At 55.8% G+C, this 15,028-nt stretch overlaps 2 protein-coding genes and 1 non-coding gene across 4 annotated transcripts in view; 2 read left to right on the forward strand and 1 right to left on the reverse strand.

The window, feature by feature from the left end:
- Nucleotides 1–677: 677 nt before the first annotated feature.
- Nucleotides 678–1,614, forward strand: ZNF593 (zinc finger protein 593). The gene is made up of 3 exons (XM_008565958.1): nucleotides 678–953; nucleotides 1,173–1,235; nucleotides 1,328–1,614. The coding sequence occupies exons 1-3, from the start codon at nucleotides 754–756 to the stop codon at nucleotides 1,467–1,469; spliced, it is 405 nt and encodes a 134-aa protein (XP_008564180.1). The 5' UTR covers nucleotides 678–753; the 3' UTR covers nucleotides 1,470–1,614.
- A 4,491-nt stretch (nucleotides 1,615–6,105) lies between these two features.
- Nucleotides 6,106–15,028, forward strand: part of CNKSR1 (connector enhancer of kinase suppressor of Ras 1) — an 11,023-nt gene continuing 2,100 nt past the window's right edge. Inside the window, exons 1-20 of one of the 2 annotated variants that reach the window (XM_008565959.1) lie at nucleotides 6,106–6,157; nucleotides 8,624–8,781; nucleotides 8,885–9,066; nucleotides 9,635–9,719; nucleotides 10,135–10,176; nucleotides 10,260–10,364; nucleotides 10,979–11,038; nucleotides 11,129–11,221; nucleotides 11,542–11,643; nucleotides 11,725–11,795; nucleotides 11,870–11,943; nucleotides 12,100–12,206; nucleotides 12,284–12,314; nucleotides 12,706–12,878; nucleotides 13,811–13,884; nucleotides 14,048–14,119; nucleotides 14,367–14,440; nucleotides 14,585–14,646; nucleotides 14,742–14,841; nucleotides 14,923–14,971. In XM_008565959.1, the coding sequence (XP_008564181.1) occupies nucleotides 6,106–6,157; nucleotides 8,624–8,781; nucleotides 8,885–9,066; nucleotides 9,635–9,719; nucleotides 10,135–10,176; nucleotides 10,260–10,364; nucleotides 10,979–11,038; nucleotides 11,129–11,221; nucleotides 11,542–11,643; nucleotides 11,725–11,795; nucleotides 11,870–11,943; nucleotides 12,100–12,206; nucleotides 12,284–12,314; nucleotides 12,706–12,878; nucleotides 13,811–13,884; nucleotides 14,048–14,119; nucleotides 14,367–14,440; nucleotides 14,585–14,646; nucleotides 14,742–14,841; nucleotides 14,923–14,971 (1,766 nt within the window). The remainder of the gene's footprint in view (nucleotides 6,158–8,623; nucleotides 8,782–8,884; nucleotides 9,067–9,634; nucleotides 9,720–10,134; nucleotides 10,177–10,259; nucleotides 10,365–10,978; nucleotides 11,039–11,128; nucleotides 11,222–11,541; nucleotides 11,644–11,724; nucleotides 11,796–11,869; nucleotides 11,944–12,099; nucleotides 12,207–12,283; nucleotides 12,315–12,705; nucleotides 12,879–13,810; nucleotides 13,885–14,047; nucleotides 14,120–14,366; nucleotides 14,441–14,584; nucleotides 14,647–14,741; nucleotides 14,842–14,922; nucleotides 14,972–15,028) is intronic. The other variant, XM_008565960.1, reaches the window with a different exon arrangement.
- On the reverse strand, nucleotides 7,383–7,457 carry TRNAN-GUU. The gene has a single exon. It is a non-coding gene; the product is annotated as a tRNA-Asn (tRNA).

Below are 15,028 nucleotides of genomic sequence, written 5' to 3' on the forward strand. Positions count from 1 at the left end.
CTGGCCAGCACGGAAGGCACCAGGCTCTAGTGAATGGGAAAAAGCCCTCTGGCCCTCTCCCCACTCTGAGCACACAACACCTAGCCTTTGCTGCCAGCCCACCTCTTCTCGTGAGAGGAGCTGATCCCCCTTCAGTCTGACGGGAGCCCTGAGTACTGTGATCTCTGGGGAGGAACACCCCTCCCTCAAGGATTTGGCTGTGGGTGGATGGAGGATGGAAACCCAAGGGAATACCTGGGAAGCCGTGAGAAATGGTGAGAGCTTTGTCAGAGACTGAAGGTATCTCGGGAAGTCCTGTTGAGCCAGGATCCCAAAATTATTCACTCTCATTCATTTATTAATTTATTCACGTCATCAGTGCCTTCCAGAGATGCTTAAAGCACCCCACCCCCACCGCGGAGTCTAAGGTCTGGGGAGCAGGAAAGGTGATGGGGCAGGGGACGGGGCTGAGGTAGGCTGGGCCAGGCCGGGGCGGGCGGGGCAGCAGGACCCGCCCGAAGCCTCCCAGGCACACGCGGCGACGGCCAGCCCTTGGGCGGCCACTTTGTTGGGCCCCGCCCCGAGCTCCGGCACTGACGTCGACGGCCGCTGGGGGCGCTCAAGGCGCCGGCCGTGTGAGTGACGTCATCAGAGGCGGTCTGGCCGCGCCTGCTCCGTCCCCGGGCGCCGTATGACGTCATCGAGCTGTCCGGAACCGCCGACACGTGTGCTTCCTACTGTGCTCCCGGCCCCTTTCTCCGGCTGTCAGGGGTGATGGGTCGCTCCCGCCGGACAGGCGCGCACCGAGCGCACTCCCTAGGCCGCCAGATGAAGGCCAAGCGGCGACGGCCGGACCTGGATGAGATTCACCGCGAGCTGCGGCCGCAGGGTTCCGCCCGGCTCCAGCCCGACCCCGACGCCGAGCCCGACCCTGACTTGCCAGGGGGCGGCCTGCATCGTTGTCTGGCCTGCGCGTGAGTCCCGGCCGAGACTGGCCTGGGGCGGAGGAGGGTCTGCGAGACAGGCCGGGAGATAGGAGGTGGGGACTCCGGGACACACGGGGTCTCCTCTCTTGGGACCCGTGGGGTCTACCCGCCTCCCATCCTTCCAGGCCTGGAGCCTGGCATCAGGGAGATAGGCATACCTGAGAGGCATCACCTCCACACTCTCCTCCTCAACCCCCATCCTTACAGGAGGTACTTCATCGATTCCGCCAACCTGAAAACCCACTTCCGATCCAAAGACCACAAGAAAAGGTATGAAGGAGTAAGGAGGATTGATGGATGGGTGCTGGGCAGGCAGCGCTTGTACCTGGTCAGCTCCCAACTCCTATTCTTCTTTCTCCCAGGCTGAAGCAGCTGAGCGTCGAGCCCTACAGTCAGGAAGAGGCGGAGAGGGCAGCGGGTATGGGCTCCTATGTGCCCCCCAAGCGGCTGGCAGTGCCCACAGAAGTGTCCACTGAGGTCCCTGAGATGGACACATCTACCTGACATGGTCTGAAGATACCAGGCAGAGTAGCTGCCCATGGACAGAGATGCAAGGGCTAGAGAGTGTGCCAAACTCTTTTTGCCCTGGGCTTGGGGGGCGGATGGCCTCTTCTTGGTACCTTCCCCCCAATAAAGGAACTGGACAGAGGGCTTGTCTCTGACTCTCTAACTTCCAGGCTACTGCCCCAAACCACCACCCTGGAAAGGTTTCTCTACTATTTTCTGTGTACAGGGCCCAGGGTGTCTACTCCCCAAGTCATCCAGCTTTGGAACCTGCATCCCTTCCTTTCTTCTGGGGTCCTAGAGATGGAGCCCAAATGCAATGTGGAGTGAGGGAGTAGGATCAGGTTTCTTCTGCCCTGCTTCCAATGAGGGCAGGGACCGATCCCCAGAAAAGAAATGGGCTCCTGAGATTACAGCCCTCTCCCTTGAGTTACCTACCCCAGGGCCCAGGTGAGAGGCTTCCCACTTCGTCATGAGGCCTGTGGTGGCTGCCGCTGCCCCACCATCTTCCAGACAGCATAGCAGGAGCCACCGAGACCGAGGACAGCCAGCAGTGTAGCCACAACCCCACCCAGCGGACTCCGGGGCTCTGCCTTCAGCTCCCCGGCTACCTGCATCTGAGGATGCACAAAGGGTGCACTTGAAGCATCAACTGAGACTTCTGAGAAGGTGGGGGGTGGGACGGGGCTGAGAAGGTGCATTGAGTGAAGGAGATGTGGACTCCATTGTGCCCCAGGGAGATTCCACCCCGATCCCTCTCGCTTCACTGCCCATCTGGGCCCCAGCTGCTCAGGTGGCAGGGAACGTGACAGCTTAGTTGGTGGTGGTGTCCACCCAGCTATGGTAAGGGGAAAAAGGGGCCAGCGGTGCCAGAAACCAGAAGTTAGGGGTCCTTACCTGTAACACCCGAAAATAGCCAGGCGTCAGGCGTCGAAATCGCATGGTGTGGGGCACTGGTCTCCCTGGCAGCCTGTGGGGTGGGAGCAGAGATGAAGACCAGTGGTGTTCATGGTACCAAGAAGTGGAAATCAGGGTATAGAAGTTCCTGACCTCATATATGGATGAGACCCATGCCCTCAGCGGATGCTCACCCGTGCCTGCCCGCCCAGGTCTGGCAGGGGGCGGGGAAGCTGGATCATTAAATCTGGTCCCTTCCCCCTCGGCCTATATCCTGCCAGCCTTAGAAGCAGCTGTCAGGAGAGATCAGCATCAGGCCTGAGCAGCACCTCCCCCACCCATTGGAGAGGCCAGGCCGAGTAGGTAGGAGAGGCTTTGGCTGGCAGCAGTTAGGAGTCCCAGGTCTGCACCAGGTACTGGGGGGCCTCCCTCAGCTCTGGTCCATCCCTATCCCTACATCAGATGACTGGATGGCACCAATCAGCAATCAGCAAAGGAGGGAAGAGTGCTTTATTAGCCTCCCTCCCAACAGTAGTACACCTTTTCCATTTGGTTTCCATAAGATCAACCACCCCTACCTTGAGGGAAGGCACATTTCACCCCTTTTCCCAAGACAGAGTTCCTACAGGGACTTCCCTACCCTCATCTTGGGGACAATAATAAAAGATTTGCACATACCAGTTATGAAAGCTGTACATGATATGTTAAAATATAGTAGCTGATTGTGCTACTGTTCTAAGCACTTTACAAGTATTATTTTTGTTTGTTTGTGGTTTTAGCAGCTGGCCAGTATGAGGATCCAAACCCCTGACCTTGGTGTTATAACACTGTGCTCTGACTGACTGAGCTATCCAGCCAGCCCCAACATGTATTATTTAATTTGCTATTGATTATCTCATAAAATGGGAAAAAAAATGAAAAGAAGTGCAATTTGCAGGATGGTATGTAGAATATCTGCATATAGAGAGAAAGGAAGAATACCCAGAAAACTTAGAAGTGGCCCCACAGGGGAGCAGGAGAGTGACATGCTGGACCCAATCCTAGGGCAGTGAGGGGTATAAATGAGTGGTGCTGAGTTCAGGGAGGGCAGGGGCTGGCGGGTTCTCATCTCTGTATCTGGTGCCAGCTCAGGGTAGGTACTTGATGAAATCAGGATGGTGGGGACAGACCCGTGTCTACCAAACACTGTGATAAAGTCTCTATTAACATTTATTGGACTTCCCCAGAGTGCCATGGGGAGGCTGTCGTACAAAGAGACAAAAATGTTAAAGGAGGATGCAGCACAGGTTGCTCGAGGGACACAGTACAGGGTTGAGGACACAAGGCAAAGGACAAAAACAGAGAGGTGAAGGAGTGTTGCAAATTTGGAGCCTACTAGTTCACAAATGAAGGAGGCAAGGCCTGCAGGGACCTGGACGGCTGGAGTCTGTCCCCCTTGAAGGAAGCAACTGCTGATCTACTGTTGCTACTTAATGCCAAATGTGAAGGTAGGATGGGGTCGCCAGAGCTGGCCAAGTCCCAGAGAAGCTGGAGATCTCAATTTGTATGTAAAATTATTAAATTATGATTAACACGCATGCACTACATGGCCATCCATGGGCCACATTCAGACTTTTGTTTTGTTTTTGGTGGCTAACTAGTAAGGGCATCTGAACCCTTGACCTTGGTGTTATCAGCCAAATTCAGACTTTGGGTATCTGGGTACAGGTAGGATCATGATAGGCTTTGAAGGCCAGGTATTGGGACACTGGTAGAGATTCCAAAGTAGGTGACACAGTTGGAGGGGCAGATTCTGGGATGGCCCCCCAGGCCCCTCCCCACAGAATTAAAGCCGTAATAACTCAGATCTACTCCATGTTAAAGATTTCGAAGTACTTAAAGGATGTCCCCACAGCTCTAAGGTCTAGGTATCCCCCTTTTAGAGAGGAAGAAACAGGTTCAGAGAGGGGTAGAGGTTGTGCTCAGTCGCACAACAATTGAGTGTGGAACTGATTCTGTCTGATTCCAGAGTCCTAGGAGTTCCCTGGCCTGAGGTGATGAGGATGGACACTCAGTGTCAGTTTTCTAGGAAAGGCACTTAACCTGGGGTTCAGAATCCAAGGGATCCATAAACTTGGATAGGAAAAAAATTATGTCTTTTTTCCACTAATTTCTAGCCAAAATCTATCATTTCCCTCTACGTGGATTGAAGTAGTAGCAGTATCTTTGGCTTTATTACCAATAGAAATCACAGATATTTTGATATCAAATTGTGGTTATTTCAAGTATGTTGAAACATTTGTGCTCATAACTCAACATGGTGGGAGTTATTAAGCCACCGCTACATCGGCCTGATGCCACTCTTCCTGTTTCACACACTGCTGTGATGAAGATGCCATTGCTTGAATTGTGGTTATTTCAAGTATGTCGAAACATTTGTGCTCATAACTCAACATGGTGGGAGTTATTAAGACACCGGTACATCGGCCTGATGCCACTCTTCCTGTTTCACACACTGCTGTGATGAAGATGCCATTGCTTGGGCACCTCCATGCCTATAGTGGCCCAGTGGCCAGATGGTGTCTGCCTGTTGCACTCCAGTGACCTGGGCTTCTCCGTCACTCTTCTGCACTCTCCGTCTTTAGTTGTTTGCTGATCGTATGTGAGAGGAAGTGAGTCAAAGACCATCTCAGTCTAATGTTCTCATTCAGGCTGAACGACAATACACTGATACCATTAAAAAAGGAAAATGTAACATTAATTTGCTAGTCTTGTTATTGAATGTTAATAAACACATATTCCTACGTCATACGTTTATGTTTTTAAATATATTTTGATAATTGTTCTCTTTGTGATCCTCAGCATTTTATTTTATGCCTTTACTTATTTATTTTTATTTATTTATTTATTTGTTTGTTTGTTTGTTTTAAAAATGACTGGTAAGGGGATCTTAACCCTTGGGCTTGGTGTTGTCAGCACCACACTCACCCAGTGAGCTAACCAGCCATCCCTATATAGGATCCGAACCCGTGGCCTTGGTGTTGTCAGCACCACACTCACCCAGTGAGCTAACCGGCCATCCCTATATAGGATCCGAACCCGTGGCCTTGGTGTTATCAGCACCACACTCTCCCGAGTGAGCCACGGGCCGGTCCTTATTTTATGCTTTTAAAAGCGTTTTTCTGAGAAAGGGTCCAAGGCCTCACCAGACTGTCAAAGGGTCCACGGTACAAAATAAAAGAGGGGGGCTAAAAATCCCAGTTCTAAAAATTTTAGAGCTGTTCACTCAGATACTCTGCACAGCCGCCCTCTGAAGAAGTGACTATTTTACCCGTTTTACAGACCAGGATACCGAAGCACAGAGGTCGGGGTCAGCCCCCGGTCACAGAGCACCCAGGGGTGCTTTGCTACTGCGCTCACCGCTCACCTGGTGGCTCCTTTTTGCGGAGCGGGAGGATCAAGGTCCCACCCCGCGATGAGGCCCATTTGGGGAGGGTTCTCAGGCTGGCTCTGAGGTCGCGGGAGTCACACACCAGTGGTACCCACCCCCTGGCTGGGCGCCCAGCTGCCAAAGCCCCAGGACGCCTGAAGGGCGGGGCAGGAGGCGGACAGGCGCTGGGTCAAGGGCTGTGGCGGCGCCTCACCTGGCCGGCCACGTGGGCACAGGTATGCGGCGGCTCCGCCCGGGGCCCAGCCCGGCCCCTCCCCGGGCCTGGGCGCTGGGAGCGGAAATTCCTGTGCGGGCGGCCGGAGCTGGGCCATGGAGCCGGTGGAGACCTGGACCCCCGGGAAGGTGGCAGCCTGGCTGAGAGGTGGGTGGGGCCGGGTCAGAGTCGGGCTGGAGGGGGGCTAGGTGTGCTGGGTGTCCCGCCGGCCGAGGGACGGGGGAGGAAAAGGAAGAGGGACCTGCCAGTCCATCAGTGGCTTAGTCAGTCGACAAGTATTTATAGAGCGTCCGTCATGTGGCAGGCACTGTGCTGGGCGGAGGGATGGACGGGGTGACTCCGGAAGGCCGAGGACCCACAGAGGGTCCCCCATGGCCGCAGCATCCCAAGAGGCCGCCGGGGTGGCCTGGGGAGCCCCGCCGCCCAGGCCCGCGTTGTCTCCCGGGTCTCCTCTGCGCCTCAGGGCCCCGTGGGCTGTTACTAAACCCATCTCCAGAAGCAGAAACCGACACACACAGCCAGGAAGGGATTTGCTCAGTCTTGGACTGGGGCTGGCCCCGGGGTCATCTCCCCCTCCTCCCACCCTGAGGCTCCCCGGGCCAAGGGCTGACGCAGCCCCACCCTGCGGCTCCCATCCACGGGGGAGATGCTCTCCCGCCCAGTGAGTCCAGGCAGATGGGAAACGACCCAAACTGCAGACAGACTCAGAGAAGTGAGGGACTTGTGACTGTGCCCCTGGGGCAGGGAGGGGAGTCAGGACGACCCTCCCAGAGTGGGGACCTGGAGGGCACTGGGGGCAGGCTCAGGGTGGCCAGCCCTATTAAGGGCAGGGACTCAGGGCTGGAGTCAGACTCCCAGACTGGGTTCCAGGCCTGGCTTCACCACTCACCAGCTCCGTGACCACAGGTCTCAGTTTCTGTGACCGTGGGATGGGCAAGGCAACCCTGACCTTCTGAAGTGGACGTAAGGAGACAAGCATGGCCAGGTCAATGTCAGGGTCTGCTGGGAGGGAGGCAGCCCAACACATTGACGGTACTGGGAAAGGAAGTCACTCAAGGGCCAGTAGCCAGGGAGTAACAGGTTCATGAGCTCCCAGTTTAGTGCTGTTAATGTCACACAGGGAGTGAGGGAGAGCTACTGAGCACACATTCCCCAGTGAAGAAGCCTGGCTCAGGACGGGAGGAATTCCTTCAGAGTGAACAATGCTTAACCTCCGTGTGTCAGTTTTTCCATCTGTAATTTGGGGATAACATAGTCCCTACTTCCTAGACATGCAGTGAGGGTCAAATGTGTTAATATGTGTAAAACCATTAAAGCTTTGCCTAGCACATAGTAAGTGCTCAATAGATATTTCTCTTTTTTTTCCGGCAGCTGGCCAGTAAGGAGATTTGAACCCTTGACCTTGGTGTTAACAGCACCACAATCTAACCCACTGAGCTAACCGGCCAGCCCTTGATAGATATTTCTCTTATTTTTGAGTCTCTACCTTGTGCCAGGCACAGGCTGGGGATTAGAGATAAATGGTTGTTTAAGGCCTGGTCTTTGAGAGCCTGTGATAAAGTGGGACCTATCGATGCTCAAGTGCAGGGGTTTGTAGAGGCTCGGGGGACAGTGGGAGCAAGAGGAGAGCCCACCCTCAACCCCGAATCTAACCTGGGGAGTTATGGAAGGCTTCCTGGAGAAGTGGGATGAAAAGGGCATGGAAGAGCAGTTTAGGCAGAAGAAATAGCACTCGAAGGACGCTGAGGCAGAAGAGCGTCCAGGAGCTGCGAGGAGTTAGTGCTCTGGATCTGAAGTGTGGAGCTTGACGTGCTGTGCCAGGACGTGAGGCTGGCCTGCTCGCACCGGGCCTTGTATATTCTGGTGAAGATCTGGCCATAATAATATGGCGGCTGTATTGACTGTCTACCATGAACCAGAGAATGGGCCAACTTCCTGACATATATTGTATCATTAAATACACACATGACTAAAAGGTAGTTGCTTTTATTATTCCCATTTTACAGGTAAGGAAACTGAGGCAAAGAGCAATGATATTACTTGCCAAGTGCTAGCACTCAGGTCTCCTAACTCCAAAACTCCTTGCTCTTATCCTCTATATACCTCGTTCTCAGACAAGGGAGCAACAAAATCACCCGCAGGATTTGTTAAAATACAAACTGCTGGCCCCACCCCTGAGTTTCTGATTGAGCAGGTGTGGGATAAGGCCTGAGAATTTCTGTTTCTAACAGGTTCCCCAGTGTGGCTGTGGCTGTGGCTGCTTCTCACCCTTTGAGAGCCACTGCCCTGTCCTGCCCCGCAGGATTTGTTAAAATACAAACTGCTGGCCCCACCCCTGAGTTTCTGATTGAGCAGGTGTGGGATAAGGCCTGAGAATTTCTAACAGGTTTCCCAGTGTGGCTGTGGCTGTGGCTGCTTCTCACCCTTTGAGAGCCACTGCCCTGTCCTGCCCTACTTCTCAACTCAGTGGTCTCATCTGTGAAATGGGCAGAACACAGCCTGGGGCTCAGGATTGTCATTAGGGACAGATTGGGGGGGGAGGGCCCTGCATGAGTGAAAAACTGGCCTGAAAGTTCGTGACACCTCTTTTTCCCCCTCATGCTCTCCCTCTAGGCCTTGATGACTCCTTGCAGGACTATCCCTTTGAGGATTGGGAGCTTCCTGGCAAGTACCTGCTCCAGCTCTGCCCCCGCAGCCTTGAGGCTCTGACCGTGTGGCCCCTGGGCCACCAGGAGCTCATCCTGGACGGGGTGGAACAGCTCCGGGCTCTGGTGAGTACATGCTACCACATTAGCTGCAGTGTCCACCAGCCGAGGATTGCAAATGGAATGCTGGCTGCTGCTGAGGAGGTGACCCACCCCCTTTCTGGCACAGAGCTCTGGACTGCAGACAGAGAACCTGCAGAGCCTGACAGAGGTGCTGCTGGAGAGGACCTATACCTTCCAGAGCTTAGTCCAAGGCCGTCTGGGGGACTGTGCCGAGACCCCCGTCGATGTCCTCAGTGCAGCTGTGGAAATGGTGCATGAGGCCCATGCCCTCCTCTGCTGGCTCAACAGGTACCCAGGTTGGGGTGACTGGTGAGATGACTCTTCTCATCTTTGGCCTCCTCCAGTGCCTGGGTGAGAAAAACAGAGCTTGGCTCTTGTTCAGATATGATGGAGCAGGGCAAAGAGGTTAGTCAGTCTGTGCAGGGGCACTGGGATGCCTGGGCTCCCACCCTGCCCCAGCGTGTAATCATAGCAGTCTTAACAACCATTGGATGGAGAGCTCCCCCACCCCTTCACTGGCTGCTGCTTGTCCCACAGGACCCACCTCAGTGACACCTCCTCAGGGAACCCTTCCTGTTACACACTCTCAGAGCTCCTACATTTTGCAACACTCATTACAGTTGAAGTTAAATCATTGATGTAATAAAGTGTTTAATGTCTGTCTCCCCAGTGCCTAGAACAGGGCCTGGCACTCGCAGGTGCATGACAAGTAAGTCCCATGCAGATGTCTCAATCATCTCCTTTACTCCAAACCAAAACCCAACAGAGCAGGTATTATCCCCAAGTCTCGGTGAATAATCAGCTCCAAGTGGTTCAGCACAGCCCCTTAACCACTGCGCCATCCTTCTCCTGCCAGGTACCTCTTCTCCCACTTACATGACTTCTCAGCCTGCCAGGAGATCGGGGAGTTGTGCAGGGAGCTGGGCCAGGCCTTGCAGGAGGTAGGAGAAAGCCAGGCTTGGCCCTTGCCCTAGAGACCAAAACAGGCTGGATCTTTTTATAACCTGTGAATCAGCCCAGGATCAGGTGTGAGGGCTGGGACAAGCAAGGACAGGAAGAGAGGAGGCCCGGCCACTGGGTATGGGGCAATGGGGTCTCCTAGCTGGCAGGGGAAGCTCAGGAAGTTTGAGATTCAGGAGGAGGTGGGAGGGAAAGGCATGTGTGGTGACTTCTGGGGGCCTGGTGTCAGGGCGATGAGACCCTAGAGTTGAAACTCTGAGCACTGTGGTTCAGGGCAGGGGGTCGGGGTACGGGAAGCAGGGGGTGCACTGCAGGGAATCTCAGCCTGCCTTCAGGAGAAGGCAGCCCCCTTACTACCCCGATTCACGAGAGGCCCTGCTCTCTCACTCTCTGCAGGACTGTCCAGTGGCCGAGAAGGAGAGCAAAATCCTAAGGATCGTGAGTCTGTGGGGGTGAGAGGGGGGTGGGGATGGGGAAGGCAGGGATGGAGCTCAGGCCAGACAACTGCTCCCCTCCCCCAGGGCAGTCATGTGGCTGGGATCTGCCACAACATCCTGAGCTGCAGCCCGGAGGAGCTGCTGGAGCAGAGGGCCGTGCTAGAGCAGGTGCAGCTGGACGACCCTTTGGTGAGCCCTGCCTTCTCCCTGCTCACCTCTCACCCCTTGGCAGCCTTGCCCTGGCCCTGAAATATGGTCTAGGATCCCACAGAATCCTATACTGCTATGGCTAAAAGCCTTTTACATGCAGATGTTAAAGTGGAAGCCCAGAGGACTTAGCTGGGGTCTCACCATCATCCAGCATTTATCCCGATCCTGAGGGCTACACCAGGTCTCAAGTGGCACATTCCAGCCCTGGGACACAGACATGGCAGGGGCCCAGGGGCAGGTTAGGAGAAAGGGAGAGGACGTGAACTTTTCTGCTTTAAACTTTGTTAGGAAAACCAGAGCCCCAGCCCTGTCCCTGTCCTGCCCCCGTCCCTGCATATCCCTTTAGGAAAGTTACTGAGAATCTGGTACCTCTGAATCAGTGGCCTCAGCTTCCCTCTGGCCCTTATCAGAGGAGGAGGCAGAGGCCCAGAGAGGGCAGCAAGCCCAAAATCACACAGTGAGTTGGGGCAGTGACAACTTGGGGCCAGCTCTTTTCCCAGCTCTCACCTTAGAGTCCTGGCACCCAGTGTAAGTCCTGCCTGCTGGCCCTGCTGCCCCCAAGCCCTTGGTGACTGCAGCCTCTGCCTCTGCAGGGCCTGGAAATCCACACCACCAGCAACTGCTTGCATTTCGTGTCCCGAGTGGGCACTCAGGTGAGAGCCCCATACCCTCCTCAGCTGCCCACCTGTGAGGCCCTCTCCCCTGCCAGCCGAGCCAGCTTCAGGCTGCCTTCCCCATACCAGGTCCCCACCAACTCCCGACTGTGGATCCTGCCTGGAGACGAGGTTGTCCAGATCAACGAGCAGGTGGTGGTGAGTGGGGAGGAAAAAGACAGGGTGGGAGGTGAGGTGGGTGCTGAGTGGAACCCAGGGCTGCTGGGTGGGGGAAGGCAGCCTCCTCCCCTTGGGGAGAGCAGGGTTGTAGGAGCTGCCTTCAGTGAGATGGGCCAGCTGAGGTGGGCTAGAGCAGCCTCCACCCATCAAATCCTGGGTGAAGGGGCTCGGGGGGCTCCCTGGAGGAGGCATGTGGTGAGGAAGAAGCAAGAGGCTCGAGAGAGTTCTGAGGGTGAGGGTGAGGGGTTGTAGGCTGGCTTCAGAGCCTCCTGCCCAGCTCAGTGCCAGCCAGTGTCTCTGTTCTGCATCCACCCCTCCCCCAGGTGGGCTGGCCCCATAAGAACGTGGTGAGGGAGCTGCTGAGGGGTCCAGCTGGTGTCAGCTTAGTGCTGAAGAAGGTCCCAGTGCCGGACACCCCCCCACAGGTATCTGCCCCGCACCCCCAGCCTCCCCTGCTCTCAGGCCCTGTTGTCAGCCCGGTCACCCTGTTTCCCGTTATTCCCCAGACACCCCCTCGGGCCCTGGCCTCCCCACACCTGAGGAGCCAGTCGCTGTCTCTGGCCCCACTGTCTCCCAGGTAACAGGCTCTGCCCTGGGTGTGTCTTGGTGGGGGGACCGTGGGCACCTCTCACCTCCCTTTGCTCTCCCCAGAGCTTCATCCAAAGACGTCTTTGCCTTCGACCTGACTTCAAACCCAAGTCCTGAGCCCAGCCTTACCTGGACAGGTAGTTTCAAAACCACCAGGTGGCAGATGCCCCTGGCAAGGCATCTGGCTGCCTGGTTCTGACCCCTCGATGCTGACACCCCACCCCCACCCCCTTACCTCCCGTGCAGGCTGAGACTGGGCTCATGGGCCTTCCCTCTCTCCTCCTCCCCGACAGACTCTATCTCCTGTGACACCGAGTCCCTGCCCGTCCCCCCTGCACCCCCAGCCACACTCCCAGCAGGAGTAGCAGAGGATCTGGGGTCCCCAGGACGCCCTGACAAGGTAAGCTTAGGGGCTCAGCAAGTTGGGGTGTGGGCTCTGGACCCGAACCTTCTCTAACCCCTTTATTGTCCTTTCAGAGTCCTGTCTTTGATCAGAAGAAATCAAAAGGTAAGAGGTGCATCTGATTAGGTGGGGTCCCCCTATGTGAGGAGCCCTTAGAAATCTTTCCAGGGCTGGGCAAGACCACCCCCTCCACTTCCCACACAGCCTGCCCCGGAAACCGCTGTTTCTGGGGTCAGACACACCTGTGCTCCCAGTCCGGGCCACTCACCAGCTCTGTGACTTTGAGCAAACAGCTTATCCTCTGGTCTTCAGTTTCCTCATCTCTAAAACGGGAAGAGTCATTCCCACCTCAGACATGACACATGTAACATTCCAAGCACAGCATGTGGGTTCAGACATCTCAGTTGGGGATGCTCGTCGGGGGTAAGGGAGCAGGTGTGGGGACCAGGACGCCTGGCCAGCCCCTCGGTGACCAAGCCGTGCTGTGCGGCTGCAGGCGTGGCGACACGGCTGAGCCGCCGGCAGGTGTCGTGCCGGGAGCTGGGCCGGCCGGACTGCAGTGGCTGGCTCCTGCTGCGCAAGTCCCCTGGTGGCTTCATGGGCCCACGCTGGCGCCGCTGCTGGTTTGTGCTCAAAGGACACACGCTGTACTGGTACTGCCAGCCCCAGGTGAGACCCCGTACACACACACACAGGCAAGCAAGCGAGTCACCTCAGTGCCATGATTTTTGTCTCTATTCCACCATCCACTCCCATCTGTGGTCACAGGCAGGCCCCAGACTTTCCTGGGCCCCAGTGTTCCCATCTGTAAATGGGGACACTCTTCAGAGAGAAATGAGTTAATATGTGTGTAAAAGCAGTTTGGAGAAAGTATGCAGGAGGTGTAGAGAAAAATCACTTCTATGCTGCCCACCTCTCTTTCCTCTTCTGATATTCTGTCCATCCAACTGGTGGGCTGTTCATTCAGTCGTTTATTCATTCAACAAACATTCAGGTGCCTTCTGTGTACCCAGCTCTGGGCTGGGCACTGGGTACCCAGGGAAGAATTGAATAGTTTCTGTTTCTCGAGAACTTACAGGCTGGTAGGGGAGAAGATTGAACACATACTCAGCGACAATGTGGGGAACATGTGCTAAGATGAAGGAAGAGCCCAGGGCACATGTGGGAGCTCAGCAGAGGTGTCTGGTTCAGCCTGAGGAGTCTGGAAACTTCTTGAGAAAGAAATACTTGGGGGTTAGTCAGATGGAAAGGGGAAAGAAAGCCAGGAATGGAAAACAGCCTTTGCAAAGCTCGGTGGTATGAAGTGGCTTCATTTGTGTCTACTGGAGGAACCGGTGCACGGGCACAGCCCCCTTTTCTGACTCTTCCTCTGGATATCTGCGGCCACCCTTTCCTTGCTCAGAGGCACCTCTTGGCCACACTTCCTGCCCCACCACAGATTCCTGCCCTGAGCCCCAGAAACAGAGAGACTTGTGGTTGGAGAGCCTAGGAGACACCCTCTCCCCTCCACTGCCATCAGGAACCTGAGGGATAACTAGGAGCTGACTGGGCCTCCAGGGTATCAGGGTTCCAAGCTGACCCTCACGCTGTGTTTCCCACAGGATGAGAAGGCCGAGGGCCTCATCAATGTCTCCAACTATAGTCTGGAAAGTGGACATGATCAGAAGAAAAAATAGTTAAGTCCTGGGGGATTGTGGAGTGGGGATGGGGAGAGAGAGGGAGAGGAGGGTGACGGAGTCGGGGTGGGAGGTATGGCAGGTGTCTGGGATTCCCAGTCCAGCCTCCCTGGGTTCTGGATGGGCATGTCCAGGCTGAGTGAGGCCCCTCCACCCCCGCAGCGTGTTCCAGCTCACCCATGAGGTGTACAAGCCCTTCATCTTCGCCGCTGATTCCCTGACAGATCTGAGCATGTGAGTGCCACCCTCCCCACCCCTACTCCCACATGACTCCTGACCTCCCAGCCTCTGATAGCAGTTGGTCAAAACACTTGCTTCTCTAAGCCTCAGTTTCACCATCTGTAAAATGGGCAAAGAAGAGGTCCTACCTCTCAGAGTTGCTCTGAGAATTACATTAGAAGATGATGTGGGTGAAAAGCCCCCAGCATACAGTACGGCTTCATGAATGGAAATACCTTGAGACCCATTTGCTCCTCCATAGGTGGGTGCGCCATCTCATTACCTGCATTTCCAAGTACCAGTCCCCAGGCCGGGCCCCCCCACCCCGAGAGGAAGGTGGGTGTCTCACAGGGTAGGTGGGAGGAACCTGGAGAAGCCTCTGCCTTTCCTGGGATGGGGGGCTGGGAACTCACATGCCCTAGCCCACTCCCTGGCCACCCAAAACCCTATGGGTTTCCCAACTGCTGCTCCCTACCCCAGACTGCTACAGCGAGACGGAAGCAGAAGACCCTGACGATGAGGCTGGGTCCCGCTCTGCCTCGGTGAGTAAGAGGCCACTGCAGGGTAGAGGTGGGAGTTAAACAGCAGGGTGTGGAGCTCACACTGAAATCCTCCTCTCCTTCCGCCCTGCCTGCAGCCCAGCCCAGCTCAAGCTTCGAGTCCGCTCCATGGAGACACATCACCTGCAGCCACCCCCACGCAGCGCAGCCCACGGACCTCCTTCGGCTCTCTCACGGGTGCTGTGCTGGAGCTGGGAGCTGGGCTGGTGGCTGGGGGCTAGAGTGGGCACATCTTCATCCAGCTCCCCCCTTCCACAGATAGTGGCGAAGGGGCACTGGAAGGAATGGTCCAAGGGCTGAGGCAGGGGGGGCTCTCCCCCCCTGGCCACCCACAACCCCCCAACCCCCCAACGCCGCGGGAGGC

The sequence above is a fragment of the Galeopterus variegatus genome, unplaced genomic scaffold, assembly GCF_000696425.1.
Source record: "Galeopterus variegatus unplaced genomic scaffold, G_variegatus-3.0.2 Scaffold216, whole genome shotgun sequence".
In the NCBI taxonomy this organism is placed as follows: domain Eukaryota; kingdom Metazoa; phylum Chordata; class Mammalia; order Dermoptera; family Cynocephalidae; genus Galeopterus; species Galeopterus variegatus.